The sequence below is a fragment of the Brienomyrus brachyistius genome, chromosome 6 (assembly GCF_023856365.1).
Source record: "Brienomyrus brachyistius isolate T26 chromosome 6, BBRACH_0.4, whole genome shotgun sequence".
Lineage (NCBI taxonomy): Eukaryota > Metazoa > Chordata > Actinopteri > Osteoglossiformes > Mormyridae > Brienomyrus > Brienomyrus brachyistius.
In genome coordinates, this window is record NC_064538.1 from 3,360,620 (window position 1) to 3,388,053 (window position 27,434).

Genomic DNA, 27,434 nt, shown 5'->3' on the forward strand with positions numbered 1-27,434 from the left:
ACTTAGCGGTAGTGTGATGCACAGTTCATTTCAGTATGCTCCAGTAAAGCATACAGCTGTACAAAAAAGGCTGGAGTAGTTACATTATCTCAGTAGCTACTATTAAATCTATGCCATGCTAAACCAACAGGCTAAAAGCTAATGATGAGTCTCATTCCACATTAGAACAATAATTGGGGGAAAAAAACAGACATTCTGCTTTAGCTTTCATCAGTATGGCATTTTTATTTAGTCTAAAAAAGAAGGGTGTATTTACATACTTCGGCACAAATTAATCATTAAATAAAACCAGATATGGAATCCAGTTTGTAACACCATCAGTATTCTTAACATTGCATTGAGGATGAATAATTTAATCAATCTGTTACACCAGCGCCTGGAATGAATATTGCATTTCAACTTAATGACTAAGCCAAACGTCCATGTCATCGAGGCCTAATGAATAGGGCCGTCACGCTTGCGATGATGCGTCCCGGCTGACAAATGGAACCTCAAACTTAGTCTTATTCCCTCCAAACTTCAGTTCAGAGTAATATGTACAACTGGCTGTGAAACTGACTATATACTATATATAAATCATGTTGAAAAATAATTTACTGTAATATAATAATACTACTAGAGTATTTGGTGATTTTTGTAAGGTTTTTGGTAATTTAGAGTACTAACTGAAATTCAGCACAAACTGATTCATTTATACAAAATCAGTTATGTAAATACATAGATACTTATGCTAATTTACCAAAAACAGAAACCTGTACAAATCCAGATGTTCCTGGACCCATTTCTAACACATAAAAAAAAAACCTATGTTCTCTGACTGAAAATGTTTGTTACGCACTCAAAAAGGTTAAAACAACATTACAGGAATGTTAACATGTTAATAAATACAAAAAACGCATGTATTCTTGGCAAAGAGTCTCCCCAAACACTTTAAATGGAAAAACCGTGAACCCCATAGGCAAACCTCTCTTAAATTCCCTTTTAACGTGTCTGTAGCTGTTGTAATTTGTACAAGAATAAACTAGCAATGGTTAATAAGAAATATGCACTATTCTCCCATTATCTGTGGGAACAAAGGATAGAATTGACCTTCCGCGCTGGATGATGTGTCACCAGTTACTCTGAACCAGCCACCGTCATTAGGGCATTCTACTTTTTATGCAATTGCAGACCTGGCCGCACTTACAAATAAATGGAATCTAGACACATGGGAAATTTCTTAATCATTGCAGCACCTGCAGAAAAAAAGTAACAGCTAAGCATCAGTCTAAGGATTATCCATAGACCATGTTTCAACATGTCCTAACAAAGGAAGGAAGAAACTTAAGACCACATTTAACACCACAAGGGTGAGAAATAAACCCATGAATGTGGCTTGTGACACACAAATTACAGCCAATGTTGCTGTTCAAATGGCCCCTCCCCCCCCTGTGGATTCTGTGCACGTTGGCTCAAATCCTTTGTGCACGTCACAATGGCGAGAACCACACTTTCTTTTCCAAACCATAAGCGTGCCTATGAGCAGCCACTGCCTACGTGTGACCGCACTCTGAGCGCGCCGTCGTAATCCAGAGTGTCGCCGTGTGTTTCAGGACCGCCTGTGAGGCCTGCACCGCACCAGAGGGAGATAAAGCAATCCCACAAAATTTCAGCTGGAATGTCTCAGTCTGAGACAGTACTGCACACAAGTCAATAACCTTTAAAAATGTACACCATAAATTAAACAGATTTTTTTTTTTAACAGAGACAAAAATGCATGTTAACGAATGTGGTACACCACATCTTTTTCAGAGACTGTTTGCACATTTGTGAATATTTTTTTAAAGCAGATCTCTACCTATAGTGAACACATCACATGCCTTGGGGGTTGAGAAGGGAGATCCGGGCTGCTTCCCCTGAGCTCAGTCCATGAACAAACAGCATAAGAAAGTCCTCCCACACAACAGTATACAGACCCTATGTAAGCTGCAAACATCTTGTGACGGTCAAGTGATTAAGTGACATGAAGTGTAACTGCTCACAAAGTCCAGTCTGATGCTTTATCGTGTCAGTTTTGGCTAGGAGGCCATAGGTAGATGCCTCACAGGTATCGACAACACTGATATTCACTTGTCCAGACAAACAGGAAGTGTTTTAGTGTAATGGCAGTTGAGGTTGACCACTGATGAGTTTTTTTTTGTTGATGAAAATCTTTTGCCAAGAACTAACAAATGAGAAAATGCAGAAGTGGGGCCCACTTGCAGCAATGTAAGAATTAGGAGTAACAAAAGCAGACTTTGTTTACATTTTTATTTGCACAATAAGACCTGGTCAGTGTAAAAAAAAAACACGTACTTCCTCAATCAGATTTATACTTGGCCAGATAATCACATGGGACAAACCAATTTAAAAAAAAAACCCTTAGTTGACACTTAAGTTTTTTTGCGCAGTGAGGATTTCTGTGTCTTAGCCAATGGCTAAAATTAGAGAATGCTGGCCATCAATTCAAGCAGCTCTGAACACTGCCCAGTAACATGAAGATAATTTGCATGATAACAGCGTCCACCCCCATGCCTCAATGAGGCAGCAGCAGCTCAGGCTTGTGTGATTAAGAACATTTCTGTCCTTTAAATGTATTTCCTGGTGAATCAGTAAGGCAGTGAAAATTTAACTGAGGTATATGACCATAAGAACTGGTTTAGTAAAATTTCATATGAACACATCATGGCTGGTCTCTACATCCCTATCTGACAGTTATGTTTTGCTAAAAGTTCTTGCAAATCATTTACCTTAAAGTGCTTGCAATAAAAAGATCAGGAGCAGTTTCCGATGACTGACGGCTAAAGAGCGCTGGGAACTGTTTCCTTTCAAAGGTACTTTAAGTGTGTCGTCTTGCTGGATTTAAGCCATTTCGAGCAATTTCTACTCAAGCTGTCTGCTAAAAGAAGAAAGATAAAAGGGAGGAGGAATGAGGCAGGGATCATTCCCTCCTGTCATCCCGTCACTATCTGGATGTGGATCTATCAATAGCTGGGACTTTCAGGAGTCCTATAGGGGGCGCTCTCTATGTCACTCTCTGCGAGTCCCCCTTCCTCTCACTGGGAGGCCACGTGCAGCATAGGGGAGCCAGCCACTCATTCAGGCACAGGGAAAGGCCATCAGAAAGCACTGCATTTCCACTCCAACTGAACTACTCTTCCCACCTGATACCGGGCGTGTTTGGCACAGATCGGGGGCATTCCACTTCCGCCTCCTGCCCTGAAACTATCCCCGACCTCAGAGATCACCTTCACAAGCCACTGAATTTAAATGCCGGTCAGGAGAACTAGTCTATACAAAGTCCATGGGGGGGCATTTTACCAGGGATTGGGGGGGAGGGGTGTCAGGGGAGCAGCCTCAGATCTAGTTGTGGGTGGGGATTTGGGGTGGGGGTAGATATGTCAGACAGAATGCACATGCGCGCTTGTGTAAAGCATGCGTGTGTGTGTTCGTGTGTTCGAGTTTGTCACCCACGTTTTGCTGGGGCTGCGTGTGTCAGTCCATGTCTGCGCATGACACTTAGATGCATGTGTGTAAACGAGTATGCGTGTAAACATGTATGTATGTGTGTGAGTGTATGTATACACGTGCACTGTATGTGACTTGCTGTTGCGCCCAGCTCACTCAGTCAACAGTTTGATCTCATTGGCAAGGAGAGTGTTCATGTTGTAGGCGGAGTCGGGCAGGGCTGGGGCAGGGCCGTCGCGGCTCTCCGCTAGCTCCGGGTCGCTCTCGCTGGAGGTGGAGCCCACGCTCATGGTGCACACGGCCTCAGGCAGAGCGTTGGGCGGGGGGCATGCTTCTGGCTCGCTGCTCGTCTCGCTGGCGCTGGACACCACCGACAGCAGCGACATCTTGCGGGTGAGGCGGCTGGGCAGCAGCGAGAGGGCGTAGTCGGCCACTATGCCCGCCACGTCCATGCCGCACGCTTGGTCGAAAGCGATGAAGCCCACGTTGGCGTTGGCCTCGCACACCACGAAGGAGCCGTCGTTAAGCTGCAGCAGGTCGATGCCGCACACGTCCATGCCCAGGATGTTGGACACCTGCACTGCCAGCTGCTTGCCCTGCTCGCTCAATGGGCACATCATACCTACGCCGCCTGCAGGGGGCGACATTGTGCAGATCTTACACACAACTACAGGGTCCTGCTAAATGGCTGTTCCTCAGATTAAAGCCATACACAAGGCAGTAAGTACTGGAGAGACATGAGAGAGCTGGGAAGCTCTTATCAAGACCACCATCCAATTCACTGTCCACTGTAGTAATGAAAACTTGGGAGTTAATAGGGATGCCACTTTTTTTGGTACCCCAATCCGATCCATTCAATATCTGCCAGTCCTCTAATAAATGTTTAAATATGCATACACATGCACTAGGCACGGCTGCATTCTTCATCTGAGTAAGCCATTCTTCCGTATGATGTTTCTACATGCGTCTAATTAGATTTGTTGTATTAAACGGCTGTTGGTACTTCCTCTTGAAAGGATGGCATTCCAGACATTGCAGGTAGCTGTTAGGCTACCCTGAGTTTCCAGTTTAAAGAATCCCCACAAGGCTGACATCTTGATAGTCTATAGTTTCAAGCCATATGCCTCAGGCTTACTGCAGCGTTTGACGGAACAAATCCACGGAAGTCAGTGAACTGGGCAGATGCAGAAAAAGAAACAGACTGGGGTTTGGATCGGGCTGCGACAAACGATACCGATCAAGTGGGAAAAAATCCTCAGAGTTCGGATCAGAAACACATGTAAGAGAGGCCGCAGTGGAGTCCACTAGTGACCCTGTGACTGTGACCAGAGACTAGATATTTAGAGGAGAGGAGGCCCATCAAAAGGTATCAGCCAAGCTTGGTTGGTATAGGTGATAAGGTATACCACAAAATTGTGAAAACTCAAAGCACTGCATCGCATGCAGCCCACATATACATGATGCGACGCAGCCACTCACCCAGGGAGCAGTTGCTCTGCATGCGGCCGTCGGTGGAGCAGCGCAACATGGAGCCGATGACGCGGCCCCCCACCAGCACCACCCGCACATCCTTGCCGTGGGACTCTTTGACGTACTCCTGGAAGAGGTAGGGCGCATCGTGCCGGATCAGGTGGCTGAGGTCCGTCAGGTGGTGCTTGTCCCGGGCAAGGAACACAGCCTTCCCTGTGTGGGGGGGGAATGTGTGTAAAGCCAGGCCAGATTTGCCGTCAACTTGCATAAATCAACCAATGAGAGCACAGCAAGGGTAGCCGAGCGATGAGGGAAGGGAACACCTTGAGAATCTGGAGGATTGTGAGCCTACAGCTCAGCGGATCAGCGCAAAAGCCGCGATGGCGGGATGGATCGTCACCCTGAGCATACCTGTCATGCTCTTGTGCCTTTCCGGGTGTTTCGCACTGATCTGCTCTCAAAAATTCCATTAAGTCAGGTAGCTCACACTTCAAATTGCTCTTCAGAAACATGGCACTCAGTTCAGCAGCACAGTGAATCTGTGCCGTTCCAATGCTCTTCCCGCTTCGGTCACTGGCATCATTCAGACACCAAAAAATGAGTAATGAAAGGGCGACTGTCCGGCTAATTTTTCAGTCAAGGACAGTCGACGTGAACCTTTTACAAGCCTTCTGTGGAAAGACATCCCAAATGCCACTAGTCAATAAACGACGCAAGAAACCATCCTCCCTGTGTCATGTAAACTCCGGCCAAGGTAGGATTCATAACCCCAAGTATGAATCAACAGTGCCACCCACAGTCACCCGGAACAAGAAATGGCACATGTAATTATGACCCTCTCTTTGACACCTCACTGATAGCTGCAGTTATAACCTTATTCCCTACATCAGTTTCCGTAGTGATTCAGGTGTAAAACACACCTAAAAACAACATGCCTGCATAGTAGCAGCTCAACAGGAGTTTGAGTTCCCATCCTGGACGGATTCATCAGGAAAATGAAACCATACAGCTAGTCCTTTTAGTTCAAATAGAGAAAATGAAAATAGTTCATCAGGGAAAGAGCAGTGTTTAAATACAGCAGCTAGCAAGCACACTAAGAGTTAACAGTCTCGCTATGTGAGTAGAGGATGGACGGAACAGAAGAAAGAACCTAAACCAGACCAACATTTCCCTGTATATTTAAAATGTGCTGGAAAAACGCGCCTGTGCTGAATAAGGGGCTGAAAAGCGGGTTTCCGTCGGGCCCAGGACAGGCAGCACAGCTGCATCACACAGACTGTGGGGGGAAACGCGCCCACTGGCACTTGGCGAACCACACGCCATGGCGACGGCCACGGCGGGGGTAAGCAGCGATGATGGCGAAAACAGACCACGGCGGCCCGGCAGCCACGACGGACCAGAACCGCGGCCTCCTGCAAAAATAGTGCGAAAGGCATCCAATAGAAATGGGGAGAAAGGCAAGTCCCAGAAGGCCAGCCCCAGATATAACCCAACGGAGCAGAATAGGAGGCCTCACACCGAAGCTAAACGTATGTAATGCCGTCAGCAACCAGCCATCCAAGATTCAAACAGGGAGCATTAACAAAAAGGAAGAGAGCAGCATTACAGAAGTGTGGCAATGATAATTTGCAGGCATCTTTTCTGAATGCAAGATGGAGTCAATGACATAGCAAACTCTGGGGGGGGGGGGGGCATCCCTAAGACAATGTAATAAGCTAGTGTGTGAAAATGGGCACCACTGAATGGAAGAATGAGATGAAATTAAGATCCGCCCCAAGGTCACTTGTGTATCACAGTACACAGACCCCATTGGTACCAGGCATGCATACACAGGCCGCCATTTTCATCCTTGATAATCCCATGTGATGCAGGCCAGGCTGCTTTGGTCCTTTACACTTCAGGAAACAGAATACAATGAAATGAAACTATTGGTGCGGTGCACAGAGGTTCGAATCTCTTGGCAGGCAAAGTAATCACATCACCACTGGGCTATTAAGCTCTGAATTGTAACCAAATGGCGGGATGTGGTGAGACCATACTCTGACCTGACCAGGAACATCAGCAACGATCCTACCCTCCAGTCACAAGCTTTCCACACCGCTGCCGTCTGGCAAGCGCTACAGAGACGTGTACGATTGCATGGCGAGACTGCAGAACAGTTTCTATTCCGTGTTGCAGGACACTTTTAGGCTCTTAATTCGGTCAGCACTTGCAAAGAATACGTACAGAACTGCGGGATGTCAGAATAAACCACTTCAAACTAACCTTCTGCATTGTTTGCACTAGTGCACCTAACTTTTTCATTTAGGTCCACTCGGGTTTTCACAGCGCCTTTAGTGCCACGATAATACATTCTGATGTTACCGTTTTGTAATTTTCCATACATTTTGATAGTGATGGCTGTAAACAGGAACAGAGGTGCAGGAAAATGCCATTATTTGAATCACAGCCCAAACAAAAAAAAAACTGCAAAAACATCATTCATTTTAAAACAAAAACTGTGATGTTTAAAGTGCTTGGCAGACTGAAAATTTCAACAACTGAAATGACTCATAAGTGTGTGCTGCTCCCCAGACACTTATTGGACTAATATATATTTAGCTCAATAGCAGCAGCAAGTGTTAATAAAATACAGTTATATCAATGAATGTTAAAAGGCGTTTTTATCAATTATTATTTTAAAATTTAGCTTGATAATGCGACCTGCATGATTTATTAGACTGTTGTAGCCTATAAGTAGGGAATGCTTGCAAAGCCCAGCCAGTCAGAAGCACATCAGTGTCTCGCATCTTGGAAGAGAGAGAGACTGCCACTGTGACAGCCATGATCTCAAGCAATGAGCCAGCCTATATAGGGAAGGTTGAGAACTTCAGAGCTGGAGCCGGGACAACAGCCTCACCCTCAACCCGAAGAAAACCCAAGGAGCTGATCCTGGACTTCAGGAGATCGACATACATCAAAATCAGCAGTGAGAAGGTGCAGTCAGTACAGAACTACAGATTTCTTGCTGTCCATACCAGCTGGGACCTTTACCGGTCAACTAACACAACAGCCAGTGCCAAAACAGGACTTCAGAGGCTTAATTTCCTGAGAAGCCTAAAGAAAGCACAGCCTGCCAACAGCCATGGACAACATCCTCACATACCGCGTCACAGTGTGGTGCCCAGTCAGCACCTGAGAACAGGAAGGTCCTCCAGAGCATCGTCAAAACAGCCCAGAGGATCTCTGGCTCGTAGCTTCCTACCAAGAAAGAACTCTTCCGAAGCCGCTGCAGCCACAAAAGAAGATCTGCAGTGATCCAATCCACCTTCTGCCACCCGGCTAGCACTGCAGAGCCATATATGCTCGCATGGCAAGACTACAGAACAGATTCTACCTCCAAGCTATCAAACTGCTGCACTGGGCCCACCCCCATCACATCTCCACACTGAGTGGAACTGAGACCTATCCACACTACAGACATCATGCATTACACATGCTGAAATATGCACTTTAACTGTTGTGGCTCCTAGTCATCATACGTTGACTGTACGACAATACTGCTATCACATTCATCTCAGTGCCTCAGTTGGGTTCTATAAAATCCATTATACTGTGTAATACTGTTGATCTTGATCATTATCCTGCAGTAATGCTACAACTCTCAACCGATGCCTTTCTCAGGTGCAATAATTTATGTGGAGTATTTCTCATACTTCTATACTGTGTATTTGTATTTGCGATATGCTATTGATTTTTTTTCTTAAATTTTTCTCTTAACTTGTACAGTTTTTACTGAGGCTTCTACAGGATAATCCAAACATCGTCTCATTGTACTAATGCAGTGACAATAAATCCCGTATATTGCATCTCTTTTGTCTTGTACCACACCTTCCAAAAGTGTCCCAAACTGTCCAAAGCACTTCTTCCACCACCTTACAGCAGCAGCGTAAGAATTTAAGGGAATGAAAACGGAGGCTGTGTGTAAAGGCAGCAAGGTGGGGGAGGTGCGTGTGTGTCTGGGTGTGTCTGTGTGTGCGTGTGGGGGGGGGATGGGGATCTGCCCACTGACCTCTGTGGCCACGTGCATTCTTCACAACGACAGGATACCCCAGGGGTTCTGCCTCGTCGATCATCTTGCGGAAGTTTTCATGTCCTCCTGCAGAGATACACACACACATCCAATCAAACCTGCTGATACACACACACATCCCATCAAACCTGCTGATACACACACACATTGTCTGCAATTCCAGAGCCATCCAATCCCATCCACCCGACTCTCAACCACTCCTCCTGGTCAGGACCGCAGGCTACGGAGCCCCAGGCTGTGACCTCGCCCTCCCCAGTTCGGCGTGGACAGTCAGCATGTTCTTAATGACATCAACCTCTTTCGTTCCCACATACTGACACATTCTCTTGTTTAACTTCTTGAAAGCCTTTGCTGGCGGCTAAAAGGATATAGCACCGGTCGGCCAAACCCCATAGCAGGAAAAAAGGAGAGAGAGAGTGGAAAAAAAAATAATAAAAAACCTGCATGTGACAGGAACTGCAGCGTCAGAGACATTTAAAAATCCAGCACTGCAGCCCAGCCTCCTCTTGCAGTGGAGGGAATGCAAAGCGAGGGGCGTGGCCTCCAGGGAATGATGACACAGGCGCTCAATAAGCCCGTAAGAATGACACGGACTACAAGGGAGTGGGCGAGGTAGCGAGCACCACCGCTGACTTTGAGCCAGTGCGCAGTGAGGCAGCAGTGGTCCTTTCACTGTCCGACCTGGATGACAGTGTGGCTTGTGACTCACCACAAAGGGACAGTGCGATGCCTGTGCCAGGCCAAACCGCCGCCCATCGTTAGGACCCTCGCCCCGGACACGCAGCACCCCTCCACCGGCAGAACTCACCATAGGAGAAGGTGTCTGGCAGGGGCACCCCGTGGCCGGCCAGCTCCTGGAAGGTCCAGAACTTGTTGACGCAGTTGAGAATCGCTTGCGGTCGGTTCACCAGCCGGCAGCCCAGCTTCTCCAGGTGCCGCAGCACGGTGATGTCGCTGTCTGACTGCACCCAGGGCGTGGGGACCCTCACCACGGCCACCTGCGGGTAGGACGTCACCATCTCCTGCTCGACACGCAGCCCTGTGGGGGTAGGGATCGTGGGATCAGAGCGGCAAAGGCATGGTATACGGGCGACAGGAAGCAGATTGCCGTTTCAGCGGAGGATGCAGTGGCTCTCGGTCTACAGAGGATGATGCTCCGCTCACCTTCCACACAACCTCCACCTGCAGGAGCCTCAGACCGAGACCCCCCCCCCCCCCCCCCCCCCCGCACATCCTCCCAGTACTAAGTGCAGCTTTCTGCAAGGACGGGGGAGACCTGCACGCCACACAGCCTCACACAGACGGGCAGTGCGCCATCGCGGACCTGCCTCAAAGGCCGCATCCTGCCATGACTTCAGGCACCGTCACGTGTGCGGTTGCAACGTGTGGCACCCGCCTTTCTCTCCGTCATTTCACAGAAACCTGATCTGCACGTGGAACATGCCCAAGAGGATTGGGCACAAGAAAAAGAGTGAGAGAGAGGAGAGAGAGACACAATGAAGATACGTCTCCTGCAGAGGTTCTTGTGGGAGGAAGGGCCAGTGCGGCCAACCCAGACCGTGTTTGTCAGAGGGTGGTCCCACCGGGAGGCTGGACTCTCTATCCCGCCTGCTCCCATTTGCCAGAGTTTTTGGCAAATCACCACCGATCACACGACTGTCCTCAATGGGTGCTAAGCGGCCTCATTGAGCACAGTCATCTCTGGGGGGTGTGTGTCATGCCTAAATGACTTCATTCTGTGATGCTCTGGGGTCAGGATTATTAAAGTGTGTAGGGGGGCGGGGGCAGACAACGACGGCTCCGCCTGACACCCTGCGCCTTTCTGCCCCACGCCCGTCGATCAGGGCAGGACACACAAAGGTGCGCTTTCAGCTCTCTGTCCATCTGGGCTTCTCAATGGGAGAGGCCTTAATTTAAACCCCTAATGTCACAGGAGAAAAATACAACCAGCCTTTTCACACCATCGCCTGGAGAGAGACGGGATTTCTCTTAAAGTACATTAATAATAAGAACAACTACAATAAATCTCCAGAATTTCCAGATTCGTCGGATGACTAGCAGGTCAGCTGCGTTAATATAAAAAAAGGGATTAAATTTACTAAAGGCCAACATTAAATACCATGCCTTCCATTATGTGACAGATACACCAGTAATTTAATGCAGTAAAATTACACTCTGAATCTTGCTCTTTGGAGCAATTGAAAGTCTCCATAAACAGCTGAACCGATACCGTGTGCCGGGTTACCAGTACGCTCAGCAGGGCTTAACCAGCAGGGTTACAGGGTTACTGATCGAAATTTAACAGGTATAGACCAGGAAGGCTAATCCTCCATCCCAAGGTCGCTTAGAATCAGGGAACAGACGCCATTTGTTCATGGCCGCAGACATGGGAGCCTTAGCGAGAGCCAGGCTAACAAGGGAAGAGAGGAGCAGAGAGGAGCAGAGGCAGGGACAGACTGAATTCAGCACTTCAGCAGATTTTTTGGATACCGACTAATGCCGGGGGTATCTGGCGAGAGCCAGGAGGACCGCCAGGCTACCGAGGAGCGATCGCCTCTGAGGCTCAATGCTGGAGGGAAGCTTGTGATCAAACTGGAAGACATTCGATTGTGAGTGAGAGGAAGAGAAGAGGAGGAGGAGCAGCAGCATGTCTGCAGAGTACATAATGCATCGGGGGGGGGGGGGGGGGGGGGTTGTTTAAGGAGGACAGAAAATGTACAAGATGCCTCGTGTTATTCCAGTCCCGTCCAGCCGCGGCACCGCTACCTTGGCTAATTTATCGTTTTTACACGCCCCCTGTAAATCAGTGACAGCGGGGCCGGCTCTGTTTACAAGGCTCCAGGACGCTTTTCTTCAGCAGGCATTTAATAGATGCAACACTGACAGAGAGGCTCCGCCAGCTGGGGGGTGGGGACATGCAGCAGGGATGATGCAATGTGGAGAATGGACACGCGGCACGCCCCTGGCCCCCAGCATGTGTGACAGAGGGCTGGGCTTCATGGTGGATAAGCCAGACGTGCGATCTGCCCGTCACTGCCCGCCCCTCCGGACAATTCCCTCAATCCCTGCACGCCTGAAGGTGACATCACCACACAGCAGTGCCTGCGGGTCGGGTGGGGGGCAGGACACACACCCTAACTTCGATAACCCCAAGATCACGAACAGGGAGCCCCCCAAAGGAAGAACTGCGGCACTGAGAAGCACATGACCCAAGCTTGGGTGGGGGTGGGGGGATCTGAGGTATGCAGAACGCTGCGTCGTCACGGAAACGGTCACGAGAATTCCCCGGAAGTCAAGGGTCAAACCAGAAGATTCCAGAGCCTGTCTGATCCCGCAGTCAGTGAAAAGCTGGACCGCGACAAGCCGCTTTGGGCCGTACACTGCGCAAGATGCAGATGAGTGCAAAATAAATGGACACAAGTCTCAGTCTCCCATGAACTATAGCAGTTACTGCAGCTCAAAAAGGGGGAAATCAATACTGCATAAGAATCAATGTTATTTTTTCAGCTTTCCCTATTCTGACTCTTAATACAGGTTAATATATTTTTAAGTGAAGAAACTATTTTGCAAAGCCCAGTTAAGCATAGACCCATAACACACTGTGTGATGTGACTAACATAAGATTAAACACTACTTGGCCTTGACAGACACACACCCCCCCTGTCTACCCCACCAATCCCCTCCCCAGTGGCCGGGGCCATTAGGACAGAAACAAAGGTGTCCCAATCACACCCGACCTTCACGCAGGGAATCGCAGCCACACTCGACACTGCGGCCCTGCACCAGACCTGCTCTAGTCCCCAACAGGCTGGCATGTTCATTCCTGGCTGTGAATGTCTGTGATGGCAGAGCATCAGATAAGCTAATCTGTCACTCTAGTTAGGATCATCTGGGGTACCCCCCCCCTCTGCTGGGAGGGAGGGCGGTCCCCCCCCCCCCCCCCCCCATCAGAAAAAAAAATCCCAAAAAATCTGCAAAATCCCATTAATGTCCAGCCCTTATATCACTATGGTTGTATTGATCCTCACAAGAGGAATCACTGAGGCTTCTCAGGCGAGTGACGTCACGGAACATACCATCCTGCCATGTCGGCAAAACACTGCCACAGTCGGCCCCACCCCCCGGCCCCCATCCAAGCCGTTTGCTGATTTAGCACTAAAATGACAGCCCTGCAACACAAATCGGCCATTTATTTAGAACTCCGTGCAGCTCCAGGTCCTGAGGACATCACAGGATCCATCAGAGGGATTACTTATGTAGGGTCCAAAAATAAGATACTGGTACACATCTGAGGAGCATAACCCCCACCCCCCGCCCACCCCTCTCACAGGTCACTGCTTTGTCCCAAGCCCAGCTTGCCGGCTGAAGCCTCACACTGCGTAATCCAAAACTCCACGCCTTAATCTGCTGTGTCAGGGCTCAGCCCAGCCCTGTGCGGATCCAAACGGCAGGCAGAACATACCCCGGCTGTGCTCCAGAATTTAGCACCTGGGAGGTTGAGCTCCTCCCTAGCCCACAGGCCTGTGAAGAGCACCTCCTCAAACGATGACCCATAAAGGAGTGGCTGAAAGGCGGCCCGTCATTGGTCGGCTGGATTCTGACGGACCGGCCCACAACTTGAATAGCCTGCGGGGTGGGTTAGCACCTACTAAAAAGAGTCAAGAGGAGAAGCAGCGAGCCCCTCGTCAAAGGAAGCCAAGTCTGGAGTTGTGGTGACCTGCTGAGAAGCCTCATGTCATGCTCCCCAGTGACCCCTGACCCCCAGCACAAAGGATCACAGTAAACACAGAAGAGCCAATGCGCCTACGTGACCATCACTACCCTAACACACAGGAGCGCCTTCTCACATCCCACCACCAAATTCCCTCCGGAAACTGCCCTGACAGAGCTCCACCCCCGTCACCCCGAAACACGCCTGCATCCAAAGGGGGACAAGAGGGGGAGGCAGCTCTCTGATCCAACCGCCAGATGGCTTTATACCACGCGCGTCTGAAATCACTCAGGCGTCGCCGTAAATCTTCCCCGCTCGCTTCACACGTCTCATCTTTCACCGCAGCCTGCCAGGGCGATGGCGCGGGGCTCGTTAGGATGGCCAGCGGGCATGTCTCTCCCCAGTCGGCACCCGGGACTGCAGAGGGGGCTTCTGCCAGACCGTCCTGATCCTCTGCCACAGTCGCACATTTAATATGCACCGCCCCCAGGGAAGAAGGTGCAGTACTACAGAACCAACCTCAACTCGCATGGAGACGAACTGGAACTGAACCCTGATTACGGGGTGATTCCAAAGGGGCGGGAAGGCATTAACTGTTAAACAAGGGAGAAGAGAACCGTTTGTTTTGTATCCAAGCAACTGCCACCCCCAGCAGGCAAGTGAAAGGACTCGCCCGTCACACATGGGTCAACTGAAAGCCGGCGCGAGCTCAGCGATCGAGGCCCCAGCGACGGCTGGGTGTCTGACTCGATATGCGAGTAATGCCATTGTTCCGCTATGCTGGCACACCGACGCTCCAACTGTGCGCTTTCATGCAAAGGGGCGTACATGCGCTGCGACGATGTGGGACATTAAGCCGGGTCGAGAGCGACGGGCACTGCTGCCACTTTCCGTGCGGTATATCGGCAGCCAAAGACCCAACGCTTGCCCGAAGCATTTCGCTGATCTCTGGTGTCAGGTATTAAAAAAAAAACCAACAAGCAAGCGGTGCGAAGCTGTCACTGACACTGATGAGGACCTGCAGAGGAGGCGGGCGCTAGGGAGACAGGGACTGAGGGAAGGGTGTGAACGCAAAGAATGCCTCCTTCTTATAAAATCCTGAGCTACAGGAGAAGAATGAGGCCGATTCTGAAGACATACGGGGGAAACAGAAAGCGTTGGAAGCGGCTCTCCAAAAAACGCCAAGAAGCTGGGCGTGTCTCTGGGACAAAAACGGCTGCAGGAGAGAGAAAGAAAACAAACTAGTGGGTCCTGTTATAATTTTGGGTGAGTTGAGTCACCCCCCCACCCCCACACGTAGGACAATTCGGAACATGTGACACTCGTAGACAGATATCTGGCTGGGCAATAAAAAACAAATGTAAAGCCAGTAATATGGCCGGAAAGACCCCACCTTCCATTCCATTTTGACAAATCGCGGTGGGCACTTGCAATGGCGCCAATGCGCATTCAGACTCATTGCAGCCGCCATGTGAGCTGCAGGTCAGCTGATCCAGGCATGTGTCGGTCATTCAGCTCCCAGTTATTCATCTGGGGTATCACATTACCTCACCTGGTGTCAATCCGGCATTGGTTAAAAGCTGAACACCGTCATCGGGGCTGGTTGTGCTTGAGGTAGTCCATTTAATGGAACGCGCCGGCTGCAAACGATAAGAAGCCGGTGGGCTGCTGGAGGGTTCATCTGTAGCCTGATGAACTCACTCTGCCAGTCACCCCCGAGGAACTGACGGAGGCAGGAACACCATGATGGTGGATCTGCACCTTCCAGGAGGTGTCAGGCGTTCGCCTGCCTTTATCTGTCCCGGATGGGTCAATTGGTCGTTGCTGACGGAGCAGAATGCCATGTACACAGACCAACCCACTAATTAAGAATCAAGCCTGAACAGAGCATGGTATGACTGCCATTTACATGAAGACACATCACTCATTTGCTTAGGAAGAGAGCGGGTGTCTTGTCTCTCAGAAGAGCGACAGATCTGGTGGCCACTTCCCCAGTGCACGTCTCACTGCAGGCCTGCAGCACAATTCGGTCTGGTGAATGCACCCGTGGGCACAGCACATCTGCACTCCACATGCCATTCCAAGGATCATTTAAGGGCTTTAAAAAAACGCAGGCCTACATACATGCTGGTGTTGACACCTGAAACATCTGGATATATTACCCACGGGAGGGAGGCGGCTACGCCTACGGGGACAGACAGCCCAGGCTGGCGGCGATCAGCGCAGCTCCCTGGAGAACTGTCTGAACACGTCAGCCTCACACCGGCCTTTCCTTTACTAATAATTCACCTGTAAAATTAACAGCCCATGTTAACTGAAAATTGCAGCTCAGAACCTGCACCCTTTGACGCCGAGCCGATCACTTACTGACCGATGGCGCCCTAGCCGGGCTAGGCTACACCCAGCGCATGGCTGACACCGTTAGCAAGGAGCCTAAATCTTCACGTGGAAACCAAGCGCACAGGTGGGGGGGGGGGGTTCCAACAACACTATCGTTTACTAAAACTATTTTAAACACTACCTTTAAAAAACATAAATAAAATGCAAATATCGTGCGTCCGTATCCGCATCGGTTCACTGGAAATGACTAAACCAATGACTCGTAAGTGAACGCGGGCATTTATCCGGAGGCTCGCACGTTTGGTGGATCAGACAAAACCGGTTCTAACCAGGTCTTCAATGTGGCTTTAAGAATGTGGCTGTTTTGTCAGCAGACACGGAAAAAAGGGATCAATACATCAGGCATGAATTCGCTCTTCGCCACCCAGCATCCCGCATGCCACGCGCAGCCACTCGCGCACACACCGCTACCCGTTAAAACGTCACCCTTTGCCAGACCCGGATCTCGGACCAGGGTCGATTTGCAGCCTCGCTCGGTCTGCCCAAGAAGTACTAATGGAACAAAAAGAAGATGTTCCGTATAATTCTAAAGAACTTCCAAGCAGTTAATAATAGTTAATAAGCTTGATCAACGTTACGTGTTCGAGTCAAACGGGACGAAGCGGGGGCCGCATTGCTTATGGGGTCCCGATCAGTGATGCATTCACGCGTTGCTTTTCTGGTTTTTCGCCCCTCGGGGGATGGCCGGTGCGGAGAGCGTATTAATTCCCTTCAAACACACTCTATACATCAAAAGACGAGTTTAAACCCGGCAACTCGGCGGCGTAGCGGGTAGCAGCGATTGTTCACCGCGCCACTCAGCGCTTCCCCCCCCCTCAGACAAAAACAGCGGTCGCCCATTTTGAACCCCCGCTTGGACTGCACGCTACTCCCAGCTGGGCAGCACTGCATCGCCGTCCACGTTTGCCAGCAAACCAAGAACGGTACGGTTTTCATAAGCACTACACTGAAATCTCTCCCCATATACACGCACCTATTCTTAGAAAGCGAAACAGCAACCGTCCCAAAATGCATCTTCTAGCTCTGAAAACGGCTATACTCACCCAGTTGTCCATCGGAGATGGTGAGCACGATCTGATCCATAAGCAACGAGCGGAACTCGACATCCTCCTCAGCGCAGCGCTGCTTCAGAGCCCTGAGAATCTGAACCTGCGGGTACTCTTGGCTGATCCGCCGGTCAGTAACAAACCACACCCGGGAGCACATGGCTAGCTGCACTGAAACCGAACTTCTATGGAAACGGAGGCAACGAGTCGCTAGGAATGAGAGATGGGCTGGAAGCGGGGGGCAAACGGCATATGCGAGAGCGCGGGATCCGGGGTCGGAGAATAACGGGAATAACACAAGCGCAAAGCGGGCAGTAGACGAGCCTACAAGCTACAGCAACACGATCAGCAGCTCGAAGCGTCGCGACCAAGGAAAACCGAGGAAATCGTGAATTCCTGAAGTTCTCGTTCGATTTACGATGTGTTATTCCCGGCCCTCCCGATCCAGGATCCTACTAAAGCAAATCAAGCCTGTCAGAATAACGCCAGATCGGGGTATTAATGGATGCTGGCCGCCTCCACGTCGTCCCTTATATTTAGACTGATCCTAGCGCTTTCTTTATATATCAGCTAGCTAGGTAGCTATCTATCTATCTATCTATCGATAGCTAGACAGATGTGGCTTGCAGCCCCGTTAAGGGCGAACAAGTATAGCTAGCTAGCACAACGCGCTTTAAATCCGCCTATCACCAAATCAACGCTATCTTCCTGTGCACACAGCAAATCCCTCTGCCCGTGGGGAAGGAAAAAAGATAAAATACAGATTGTGCCCCGCGAAGCTGAAACGGCCAATCTACCCGCTTTCGATCCCTGTTCCTAATTAAGTCCTTGCTATCCACGGAGTCGGTGCTGAAAAGATGCGCATTTGTTTTCTACCCTACGCTTTTTCTTCCAGCACGCGCTGCGTTTACAACTGTTACCTATCCGCGTAACTGGAACAAAAAAATCCCGGATAGCCAATAAAAACGCGGAATTGCCCACCCGTTGCCCAATCGCATTTGACACTGATAGCGGTAAAAGCGGGCTATTAGATCTAGCTGACCAATCGGAATAATGAAGGTGTGGAGGCTCGCGTAGGCCTGTGAGCCAATAAGAAGGCGAGCGTACTCCGCCATTGTTAGCTACGGGTGCTTGAGGATGCGGAGAGAAACACGCGTTGGGGAAGCAAAAAGGGAGAGGGGGGTGATAGCACGAGCCCGCGCTTTGCCCGAACCGGTTCAGACCGGGTATGGGGAGGCTTGAATACTGAAACTCGTGTCTGCGCTGATATGACAGAAAATATATCGATGCCGGAGTAGTCAGGAAATGTTATAAACAAAGGCGTGCTGTGATATCCCGCATCTGGAAAATATGGGAAACCAATTATTCTCCTAATATCAGGCACCAGTCATTTCCATAAGGGGATTATGCCTTTTTTTGTTTTTCTGTTAAGTCACTAGCGTTGGAGCAAGTCTCGCGGTGCTTATTTCAGACGACACATGGTTCTGCCAGCTACCATTTTGTGATCAAAAAATTCACTTATTGGGTTACTACTGAAAAGGGAAGTTCCATAATTGTCATATAGCTGCATGCGAAAATTATAGTTAAATCGGCGATATGCCTATGCATTTGCGTACGTTATATGTTGTAGGCATGTTGTTTTAATGTTGGGCAGGCATGCTGGCATGGGTATTAAGTGATTTCAACTACATCCCCGGCGCCATTAGCTGAGCTGCTTTGCGATTTTCAGCCTATTGTGCGTCACGCATAAAAAGTCATGTGATCACATGGGTTGAGAGATGCAGTGAATGACCCACTTCGGCAATGCTGGTGTGGAAACCAATATGAAGTTAGTTCGTCTCTTAATCTACGAAGGACATGAAAGCAGATGCCTTCCGTTTATGTAAACTACAGTTTAACGAAAACTTAAAGGAGACCAGCGCCTATTTGTTGCTCGATTTCGTATCGAAGACGGCGCACCTGTAGCATATCATTTTGTGTTTTATATATATATAGACCGACACATAAATAGCCTGAATCATAAAGAATAGTCATATATGTCGTTGAATAGATTGATTGTAGATTGGTTGTATTATATTCAATACAGCAGCTTCGTTTGAAAACCCTGAAAATGATAGTAGCCTCAGAGTTGATTGCAGTTGTTTTTAATACTAATGATATATCCATCCATTTTCCAAACCGCTTATTCTACTGGGTCGCGGGGGGTCCGGAGCCTATCCCGGAAGCTATGGGCACGAGGCAGGGAACAACACAGGAAACCCACATATATATAAAGTATCTCAGCTGCACTGCTAGTATCTGTCGGTCAGCTACTTGTCTGCAGCCCTCCTGTCCAGTTCCCCAGCCGTCTTCTGCAGACTTTGCATTGCATTTAAATAGGAAATAAGCACTGGGTCAAGGGCAGGCTTATTTTGGTAAATATAATGTCTGCACTTGGAAAAGAAGTTATGATATGACTGCTGACAGATGCGATGTAATGCACTGGTTTACCTGGGGCGAAGTCCAGTGGTCTCTGCTAATTAGGGGTCTCAATTAACCCTTTTCAGTGATTTTTTTTTCAGTGCTGTTGACTCGGCAATAATATTTTTGGCTGTTGATTGTTTGACTAGTTAGATTTTTGCGGTGGCTTCTGAATGTTTAGTGAGATTCCTCACGTCCTCCTCTGTTTCATCTCTTGCCATCTGGGCGGAGATATTGCTCCCTAAAATTAAGAACAGACTATGATATGATCGTTAAACTCTATAATATGAACGTAATAAAGCCAGTTAATTTATTTTTAATTGTAGTAGTTCATATTGGCATATTTTATATTTACATTTTAATATTATTTTGGATTATTTTAACATTTTACCTTAAGTATTGCGTTGTACGTTATGATTTCACTCCTGGTTTCCTTTTATTCCGTTGTTTCTTTGTTCCATGCTTCTCATTTTTTTCCTTCCCTCTTTGCACATTTTCTGATCTAGAGAATGTAATTTCACTCCACTGTATCTTAGATATGGCTGGAATGACAAATGAACTTGAACCTTTAACCATGGCCACCCTCCAAAAAAAAGTTGACAAAATATTTAATACCTTGTGGGAATTTGCTGCTGCTCTCCCTGCTACACCATTAAAAATAACAACAACAGCAAGATCTAGTTGCGATTTTAATAGTGTGCCTTATTTAAAAATAAAACGTATGGTATAACACTTATGTTGTTTATGGTTAAGTTGCAATAAAACCAGATTTGTGGTGTGTATAGAAAATGGAAATTTTAGGGAAGGGTGCCCTCTGTCGTCCGTTTTTTTGTATTGCAACTTCTATAAATGCAGTAATGCTTAGTATTCGTGTTTATTGATCAAAACGGAGGAACCGGGGAGATGCATGTTTTCTTGAGCATACAGATGTTATGCGAAGCTGTTGAAAATATCCCAATAAATTGGAGTGCAATACAATGTTTCCACATTGATCTTGCTTGGTCATACATAAGAAAATTATGTGGCCGCGTGCTTCAACCATGCAATAGAAATGAGACCATGTATTCATGCAAAAATGTATTTAAATTTACATAAAACTGCATATTTGATCAAAGAGGAAATGGTCAAACATTAAGGGTCTTTGAAGGACAAATCCACCTTGACAGCAATACAGAATGGAAAGGTATGAAGCAATAAAAAATATGAAGTGTTAAATTAATTAAATAAATTGAAATTAAATTACATCTATTTGAGTGGAATAGACTGCAATGTTAAAATATAGAAAAAATATAGAAAACTGCATTAAAACCATTTCTTCGCTAAAAATGATTTGCTAGTTTGACACTGAAAGATGAATGAAAATGAAATATGTAGGAAAATATTTTTTTCAATAATTATGCTTCTTCTGGTTTATATATAGTAAATCTCCACTGTACTTGCAAATCAGTTCATTTTAAATGGGTATGTAGGTGTAACTATCAAATATAAATGTTCGTAAAATATACATTTATCAACATTATGGACGGCACTGCTGTCATTGGCTTCATTGGCAAAGAGGATGAGGTTGCCTACTGGAAGGAGGAAGAAGACTTGATTATATGGTGCCACGGCAACCACCTCTCACTGAACGTCAAAAAGACGAAGGAGATCATTGTCCAATCCAGGAGGACCATAAACTTTCACTCCCCACTATTTATTGCTGGATCTCCTGTCATGACAATCAGCCGCTTCAGGTCCCTGCGTGTCCAGATCACCGACACCCTCTCATGGTCTCTAAACATCAGCTGCATTCTCAAGAAGGGTCAGGATCTTCCTGAGAAAGCTAAAGAGCTTTGGGTTGGGAACTGAAATCCTGGTGAACTTCTACTGTTGCACCACTGAGATCATCCTGACTGGATGCATGAGGGTGTGGATGGGTAACACAACTGCTGAAGAACTCAGACTGCTACAAAAACCTGTCCGAACTACCTTGTATATGATTAGCGTAGATCTTGCCCGCTTACAATCAGGGACAATTTCTTTCTCCAGACCAACAGGTTGTTCAATAAGCAGTGACCTGCATCTGTTCCAGCTGTATTGTATTATATTGCATACTGTTATGAATATTCCACCCTTTCCACACTTAATAAGTACTGTCTATCTCATTGGCTATTTGCACAGCCTTTCCCGATGCACCACTTATTTATTTATTGCAAGTTTATCGTTTCACTCCCCATACGCACTGCCTTTTGTCTTGTCTTGCTCTTAATTCACTGCTCTTTGTTCTGTATCGCACTGATTTTTTTCTGTTGTCCCCAATGCGCTTTTCCCCTCTCTTGCAACTGCACAAGGATTTTCTTAGAACTCGTGACAATAAAAACTTGAAACTTGAAAATGAAAGAACTAAATACTATGTATCTTACCTTGCATGTCATGTTTTACCTCGTCCGTGCTTTATGGTGGATTGTACTTATTGTGCAACATGTATAACCTAACACACCAAAAAAAAAAAATTCTTGAACGTACTCGTACTTGGCTAAATTAAGTCGATTCTGATTCTTATACAAGGATTTTGCCCAATAGGGGGCGCTCGTGTTTTATTTAAATCGCAAGGCAGCTGTCATGCTATATTTATTATTAACGTTAATAAATGCAACACATGACAAGAATTAAATAAAATCATGCCATAACATTAAGTCCATTATAAAACCGACGAATATGATTGTTTGTTTTATTATTTGTAATCTAGAAGGGCTGCAAATTTCAACAAGTGGTGTAGAAGAGTTCATTACTTGCAGGCACAGATTATCTGGATAAACAAAGCTTAATGTATTGGGGGCACAGATTGCAACTGCTTAAGGTTTTTATCACTTTTTCTGTGGTTTATAATGTGGAGTCTATAGCGGCATTCTAAACGTCGCAAATCTAGAAAAACCAGGGGCTACTTAATCGTGCGCATGTATATGAGTCGTCTGGTTCGAAAATGCGCTCCGGCTGCCTCTGGAAGTAGTTCCGGGTGTTTCTTTTAGCGAGCGAGTGCCCGGATGTTCGCTGTGGAATCGTAAGTATAACTGTGAGGGGGGGGGGGAAAGGTGCCTGAATCCTGAGGACGATACTGACCAGTGCGCTGACCAATGTGAAGCGAGCGTAAGCCGGGGGAAATCAGGGGAACGTGTCAGCAGCGCCAGCGGCAGGGGAGGAGGGGGAGTGGCGCCAGCGGTGGTGGCGGCGGCGGCGAAGAAGCTCAACCCCCTTGGGTGAAGACGAAGTTGCAAGTGAGGGGAGATTGCCGCTTGATCCAGAGCTAACCTGGACCCGTTCAGCACGGCAGTAGCGCCTAGCAGAGAGTAAGTAAGCTTGGGGGACACGGGGGAATCCGAGTCGGAAGGCAGGCCCGGTTTAGGGGTTGCTTCTAGTGGGGCCGCGGAATGTCGTCCAACTAAGGCGATGAAGTTATTCAGAAAAGGCCTTGCCGTCATCCAGCCACTGACTTAAGGGACCATAAGTAAAGGTTGCACTGTCAAGCCAGTGGTTGGTTAGTTAGCCAGTTACTTGTACTCTTTGCCCACGCTGGACTCTGCTGCTCCAGCTGCCAAAGTCGTATCTGGTGTCGCACAGCTGGCCGGACAGTTAACTTTGCTGTCGCGCGACAAACTATGCGATTTGAAAACTACGTGCGCAGGTTTAACCCGTAATCTGGCAGCGACAGTTAAATCTTACTTGTGTTGTGAGGGTGTCAAGGTGTTGCTGATCAGTTTATAATTACTGATATGACGTGAAATTTCTGACATTACTGCCGATGGTTTCATTTGGGAATAAGCGAGATGTTTGGATCGACGTATCTGAAGTTTGTACTGAAAGGTTTACCTTAAGTTTTTGCAATCGTGGTTATGAAGTTTTTATTCTCTCTTCACTGTCGGTGAAGTTCAGATGTCTCTAGGTATTACCCCAAAACGTATCTATGCAGTTTTATTGTTTTTCAGAACAGTCGAATGCACATGCTCACATTATGGATTATGTGTCAAACCTACTCTTTGACAGCGCTCGCTACTCCGTTAACTTGACAAATGAACCACGTTAAGAATCTGTCACATGGCAGCCGCGTTTTTGATTCTTGCAAGAGGGATTGCCTCCAGGTAGTGAGATGCATTTTTGCTGGATATGTAGACCGCATTCCGATATAGGACGGACTGACGAGGCATAATTCGTCGCACAATATTTAGGTTAATGTGTCATGCACGTTATATTACAAGGAGCACCGCTGGATGGAAGTGTGCAGCGGGCTTGATTATTGACGCACGGTAACGCATTTTCGTGCCACACGCTCGTGGTTTCTGTGTGAGTGTGTGTGCGCGCGCTTGCGGGCGAGCGGACGGGCGCGCGCAGGACCGCGGCACGCTCCCGTTTGCATCCACAGGTAGCGGGACTCCGGTGGTACTCCAGTGGTACTCCCTGCTCGCTGCGCTCCTCCGTGGCGTTACCGCGCCGCTGGACGTGAGGGACTCGCACAGGACGAAGTGCTATGGCTGAGCTCCGCCGATGGGCGTTTGGTCTTAATCGGCATCTTACCCGTCGCCTGGATAATGGCTGTGAATGTTAAGTTTCTAGTCAAGTGGGCGCATAACTAAGCCGACGCATCTCTAGCGCTGTCGAGTTGAATATACGCCGCCTTAGGTCGGTGTTCGGTTTTTAAATTTGGTTTAATACAGTCTTTTTGTCGTAGACAGTTGTTATAGTGTATGCAGACGACACATTTCTTTTGCAGAAGAAGCGTTGATGCAGTGTCGTCTTAAAAAAATGTAATATTTCTAGTATTAGAGGGTATTTGAGTGCTGCGGGAATTAGTAATGGTATCGGGAGCATCATTCTCCAATATATCACATATGAAGTTGAAGGGTATTAACGGGCATCTTTAAAATGATTCAAAACCGCTGAGCCTGTCTTTGGACTATGGAAATAAAGTAGCCTTATTAGTTGATCTTTGTCTTGGGTTTGAAGGATGGGATCAGGAGTCCGACGTCACATACGGATAATGTGTTTATAGCTGCTAGTTGTGTGCAGTTATTTTAAAAGGTACTCTACAGTTTGCTTTTCATATATCTTAAAAATATGGAGGGTGTAAGATGTTTCTGAGGTGGTATTCATCTCATGGGGAATGTTAAAAATGTACCTTAAAGTGCAGAATTCATATTGAATTTTCCATTCAGCAGTAGTAATGCTTACAGGTCCCAGGTGGGTTGGGGGGGGGGGGGGGGGGATTCTGAAGCAGCCTAATCAGGGCCTTGAATGTGCTACACTTACCCCTCTGGTCTGGCCTCCTAAAGGGCCAGATCGAGCTTTACAAGCAAAGAAGCCCAGCTAGGGCCTGTGGGGGAGTCCATGTGCTGCAGGTTCCCTTGTGCCCTTGCTTACAGGAATGTAACCATGCTCTAACCAAAACACTTTGTTTGAAAATGCTGTTTTCTTAAAAGATGCTGATTTTAATGAATAATTTCAGTTCGCATCGTTGGACTGTTAACCATAGCACATACCTTCTGGATTGTGGCTCTGATTCCTGCCTGTTTCTGCCTGGGTGTTTTTTCAGTGCCTCAGTTTTATCATAAGGTCCGTAGCTTGCCATCTGACAGACTGGCAGCCCATCCAGGGTGTCCCCTGCCCTGTGTCCTTCCTGGGGTCATTCCCAGACTCACTGTGTTGCTGTGCTGGGTAAGCAGTTATGGGAGATGGATGCAGTGTGATATAAGTGGTATGCAGTTTTTATCTGCCTATTTCTTTATACAGTTCGATGCTTCACTATAGCCGTTCAGTTTAAGTACCTACAGCAGGGCCCTGGAAGTGTGCGCATGCTTGGGGGTGTTTGTGCATGTGTGCATGTAGTCTGCTGCATGGACAAAGCCTGGCATGAAACCACCAAGCAATTATTGGCTGCACAGTATATTCTGGATTATATAGGCATTACATAGTTTTATGAAAGTGTATTTTGGGGTTATGTTGCTTTTTAAACCTGCTGGGACATGTATTAGTGTACAGTGTCATTCTGTATGTATGTATGTATGTGTGTGTGTATAATTTTATTTTTTTTTGCTGTCGTCTTGCTTGTGGTAGGAGGACCAGTGCTTTCCTAATTACTGACCAGCCAATCAGAGTCTTATAGCATGGGTACCAAAGATGTGTATGGTGGCAGGACAGGGTGCTTTTTCACTCCCCATCAGTCTCTCCATTGCCGTTCTGGTCCCTTTAGCACGTATTAAATGGGTGATTTTTTTTTTTTGTCAAGGACCGCTAAACTCGCTTTGTCTCAGGTAGCTTTAGTTATTTTTTTCAGAAGGTCGGAGTCCTCTGTTGGAGCTAAAATGGAAACGCTTTATTGAATTCTCCGCGTAGTGAAATAAGTCAGAATAAGTGTATGAATTTGCAGCATCTTTAATCTGTAAAATAGTGTTTAAATATTAAATATTTGGTGACTGCCATTCCACGGAAATGGATGAGGTCTAGTTCATAGTCTCCTCAAAAGATATGGTATGCACCTTAAGTAGGAAGGTGGAAGAATTAATCAAAAACCCACTCAGCTGGTATAATCAAGCTGTATATTTCCAGTCTTTGTCAACACACAAATGCAATTTCTATTCAACCTCCGCTAAATATTGTTTGTGGAAAATATTTAATTTTCTGTGCAAGTGCTGAAGGATCTGCAGTGAGGGAAAACATGATCAATACATACAATTTTCTCTGTTTTTGTTTCACGAATGTATGAAAAAATGTTGAGGGGAAATGTGTGTGTGCCTTATTATTGAATCTCGTGTCAGTTATTAGCACTTGAAAGTGGCTGAGTTGAGAGATGGTTTTTTTCCCCCCTCCGTTTGAGCATCTCACTGTCTTTATTTGGACACTTTTTTTGCTAATTCCCATTAAGATGAGAGCTGCCTGAACAGACTTCTTCATGTTATTGATGCCAGGATTTTTACTCTGAATTAAACGGCTTTGATTGAGAGTAATTTGGCTTTTTAATTGCAGAACGGCTGTTGCAATTTCAGCTGATTGCCCTTTGTGGAAGTCCTCACTTGGTCTTTCATAGCCCCCTACATACTTGGCCTAATGTGTGATGGGAAGGGTGCTGAAATGCAGCTGAGAAGAATGCCATGCGTCTCTGTTACTTGGGCGAAGTAAATTAAGTGTGTATCTGTAGCCGGAGAGATCTACGAAAAATGTAGTTTAGCGCAGTGACAAAAATTTTTCAAAATGTGTGGCTTAATCTTCCATTTTTCTAAACATGTGAAATGGATAGCGTTCAGTAATGGTTTTGCATTTTTCACTTATTGCATTCTCCCCACGTTGAAGGGAATCTCCCTCAAAATCTGCAGCAGGGCACCAGTGACTTGGTGATGACAGCGTGTTTCTTCTGTAATGCGTGGTGTTTTGAACGAGGGTCAGAGTGGAGGGCACGGTTGTGTAATTCTGATGTAACACTCGTGTTCAAGGACACTGGTCTGAAACACAGGAAATCCCTCTCCGTAAGACCACAGTTGTTAACATAAACGTTTAGAAGGCTTCAGTGTCCTTCAGATTGCCGGCTTGCCTTCCTAATTAGGCAAAATATTTGGGCATTCAGAAGTAACCCGGTACATGAACTTTCCGGAGTATGTAATCGTTTATCTGTGTATTTTAAATGCGTGCTTACATTTTGTCAGAATGCGTAGAAAACAGTTTGCAGGAAACTTGAATCTTGTCATTGCTCATCTGTTTTTAAACAAAAGCTATGAAACTCAAGCCCTTAATGTATTAAAATGCAAGCAGTATATAATAAATTGTT

General features: G+C 47.1%; 2 protein-coding genes across 2 annotated transcripts in view; one reads left to right on the top strand and one right to left on the bottom strand.

Annotated features, from left to right (window-relative positions):
- Positions 1–205: 205 nt before the first annotated feature.
- On the bottom strand, positions 206–18,285 carry rimkla (ribosomal modification protein rimK-like family member A). Its single transcript, XM_049016414.1, has 5 exons — positions 17,183–18,285; positions 9,837–10,067; positions 9,008–9,094; positions 4,966–5,169; positions 206–4,117 (listed from the first exon to the last, which is right to left on the bottom strand). Exons 1-5 carry the CDS (start codon positions 17,343–17,345, stop codon positions 3,639–3,641), a joined length of 1,164 nt encoding a protein of 387 aa, XP_048872371.1. The 5' UTR covers positions 17,346–18,285; the 3' UTR covers positions 206–3,638.
- Positions 18,286–22,665: 4,380 nt separating this feature from the next.
- LOC125744596 (forkhead box protein J3-like) overlaps positions 22,666–27,434 on the top strand; it is a 68,367-nt gene continuing 63,598 nt past the window's right edge. Inside the window, exon 1 of the mRNA XM_049016587.1 lies at positions 22,666–22,971. The gene's annotated coding sequence lies outside the window, so the exon portion shown is untranslated. The remainder of the gene's footprint in view (positions 22,972–27,434) is intronic.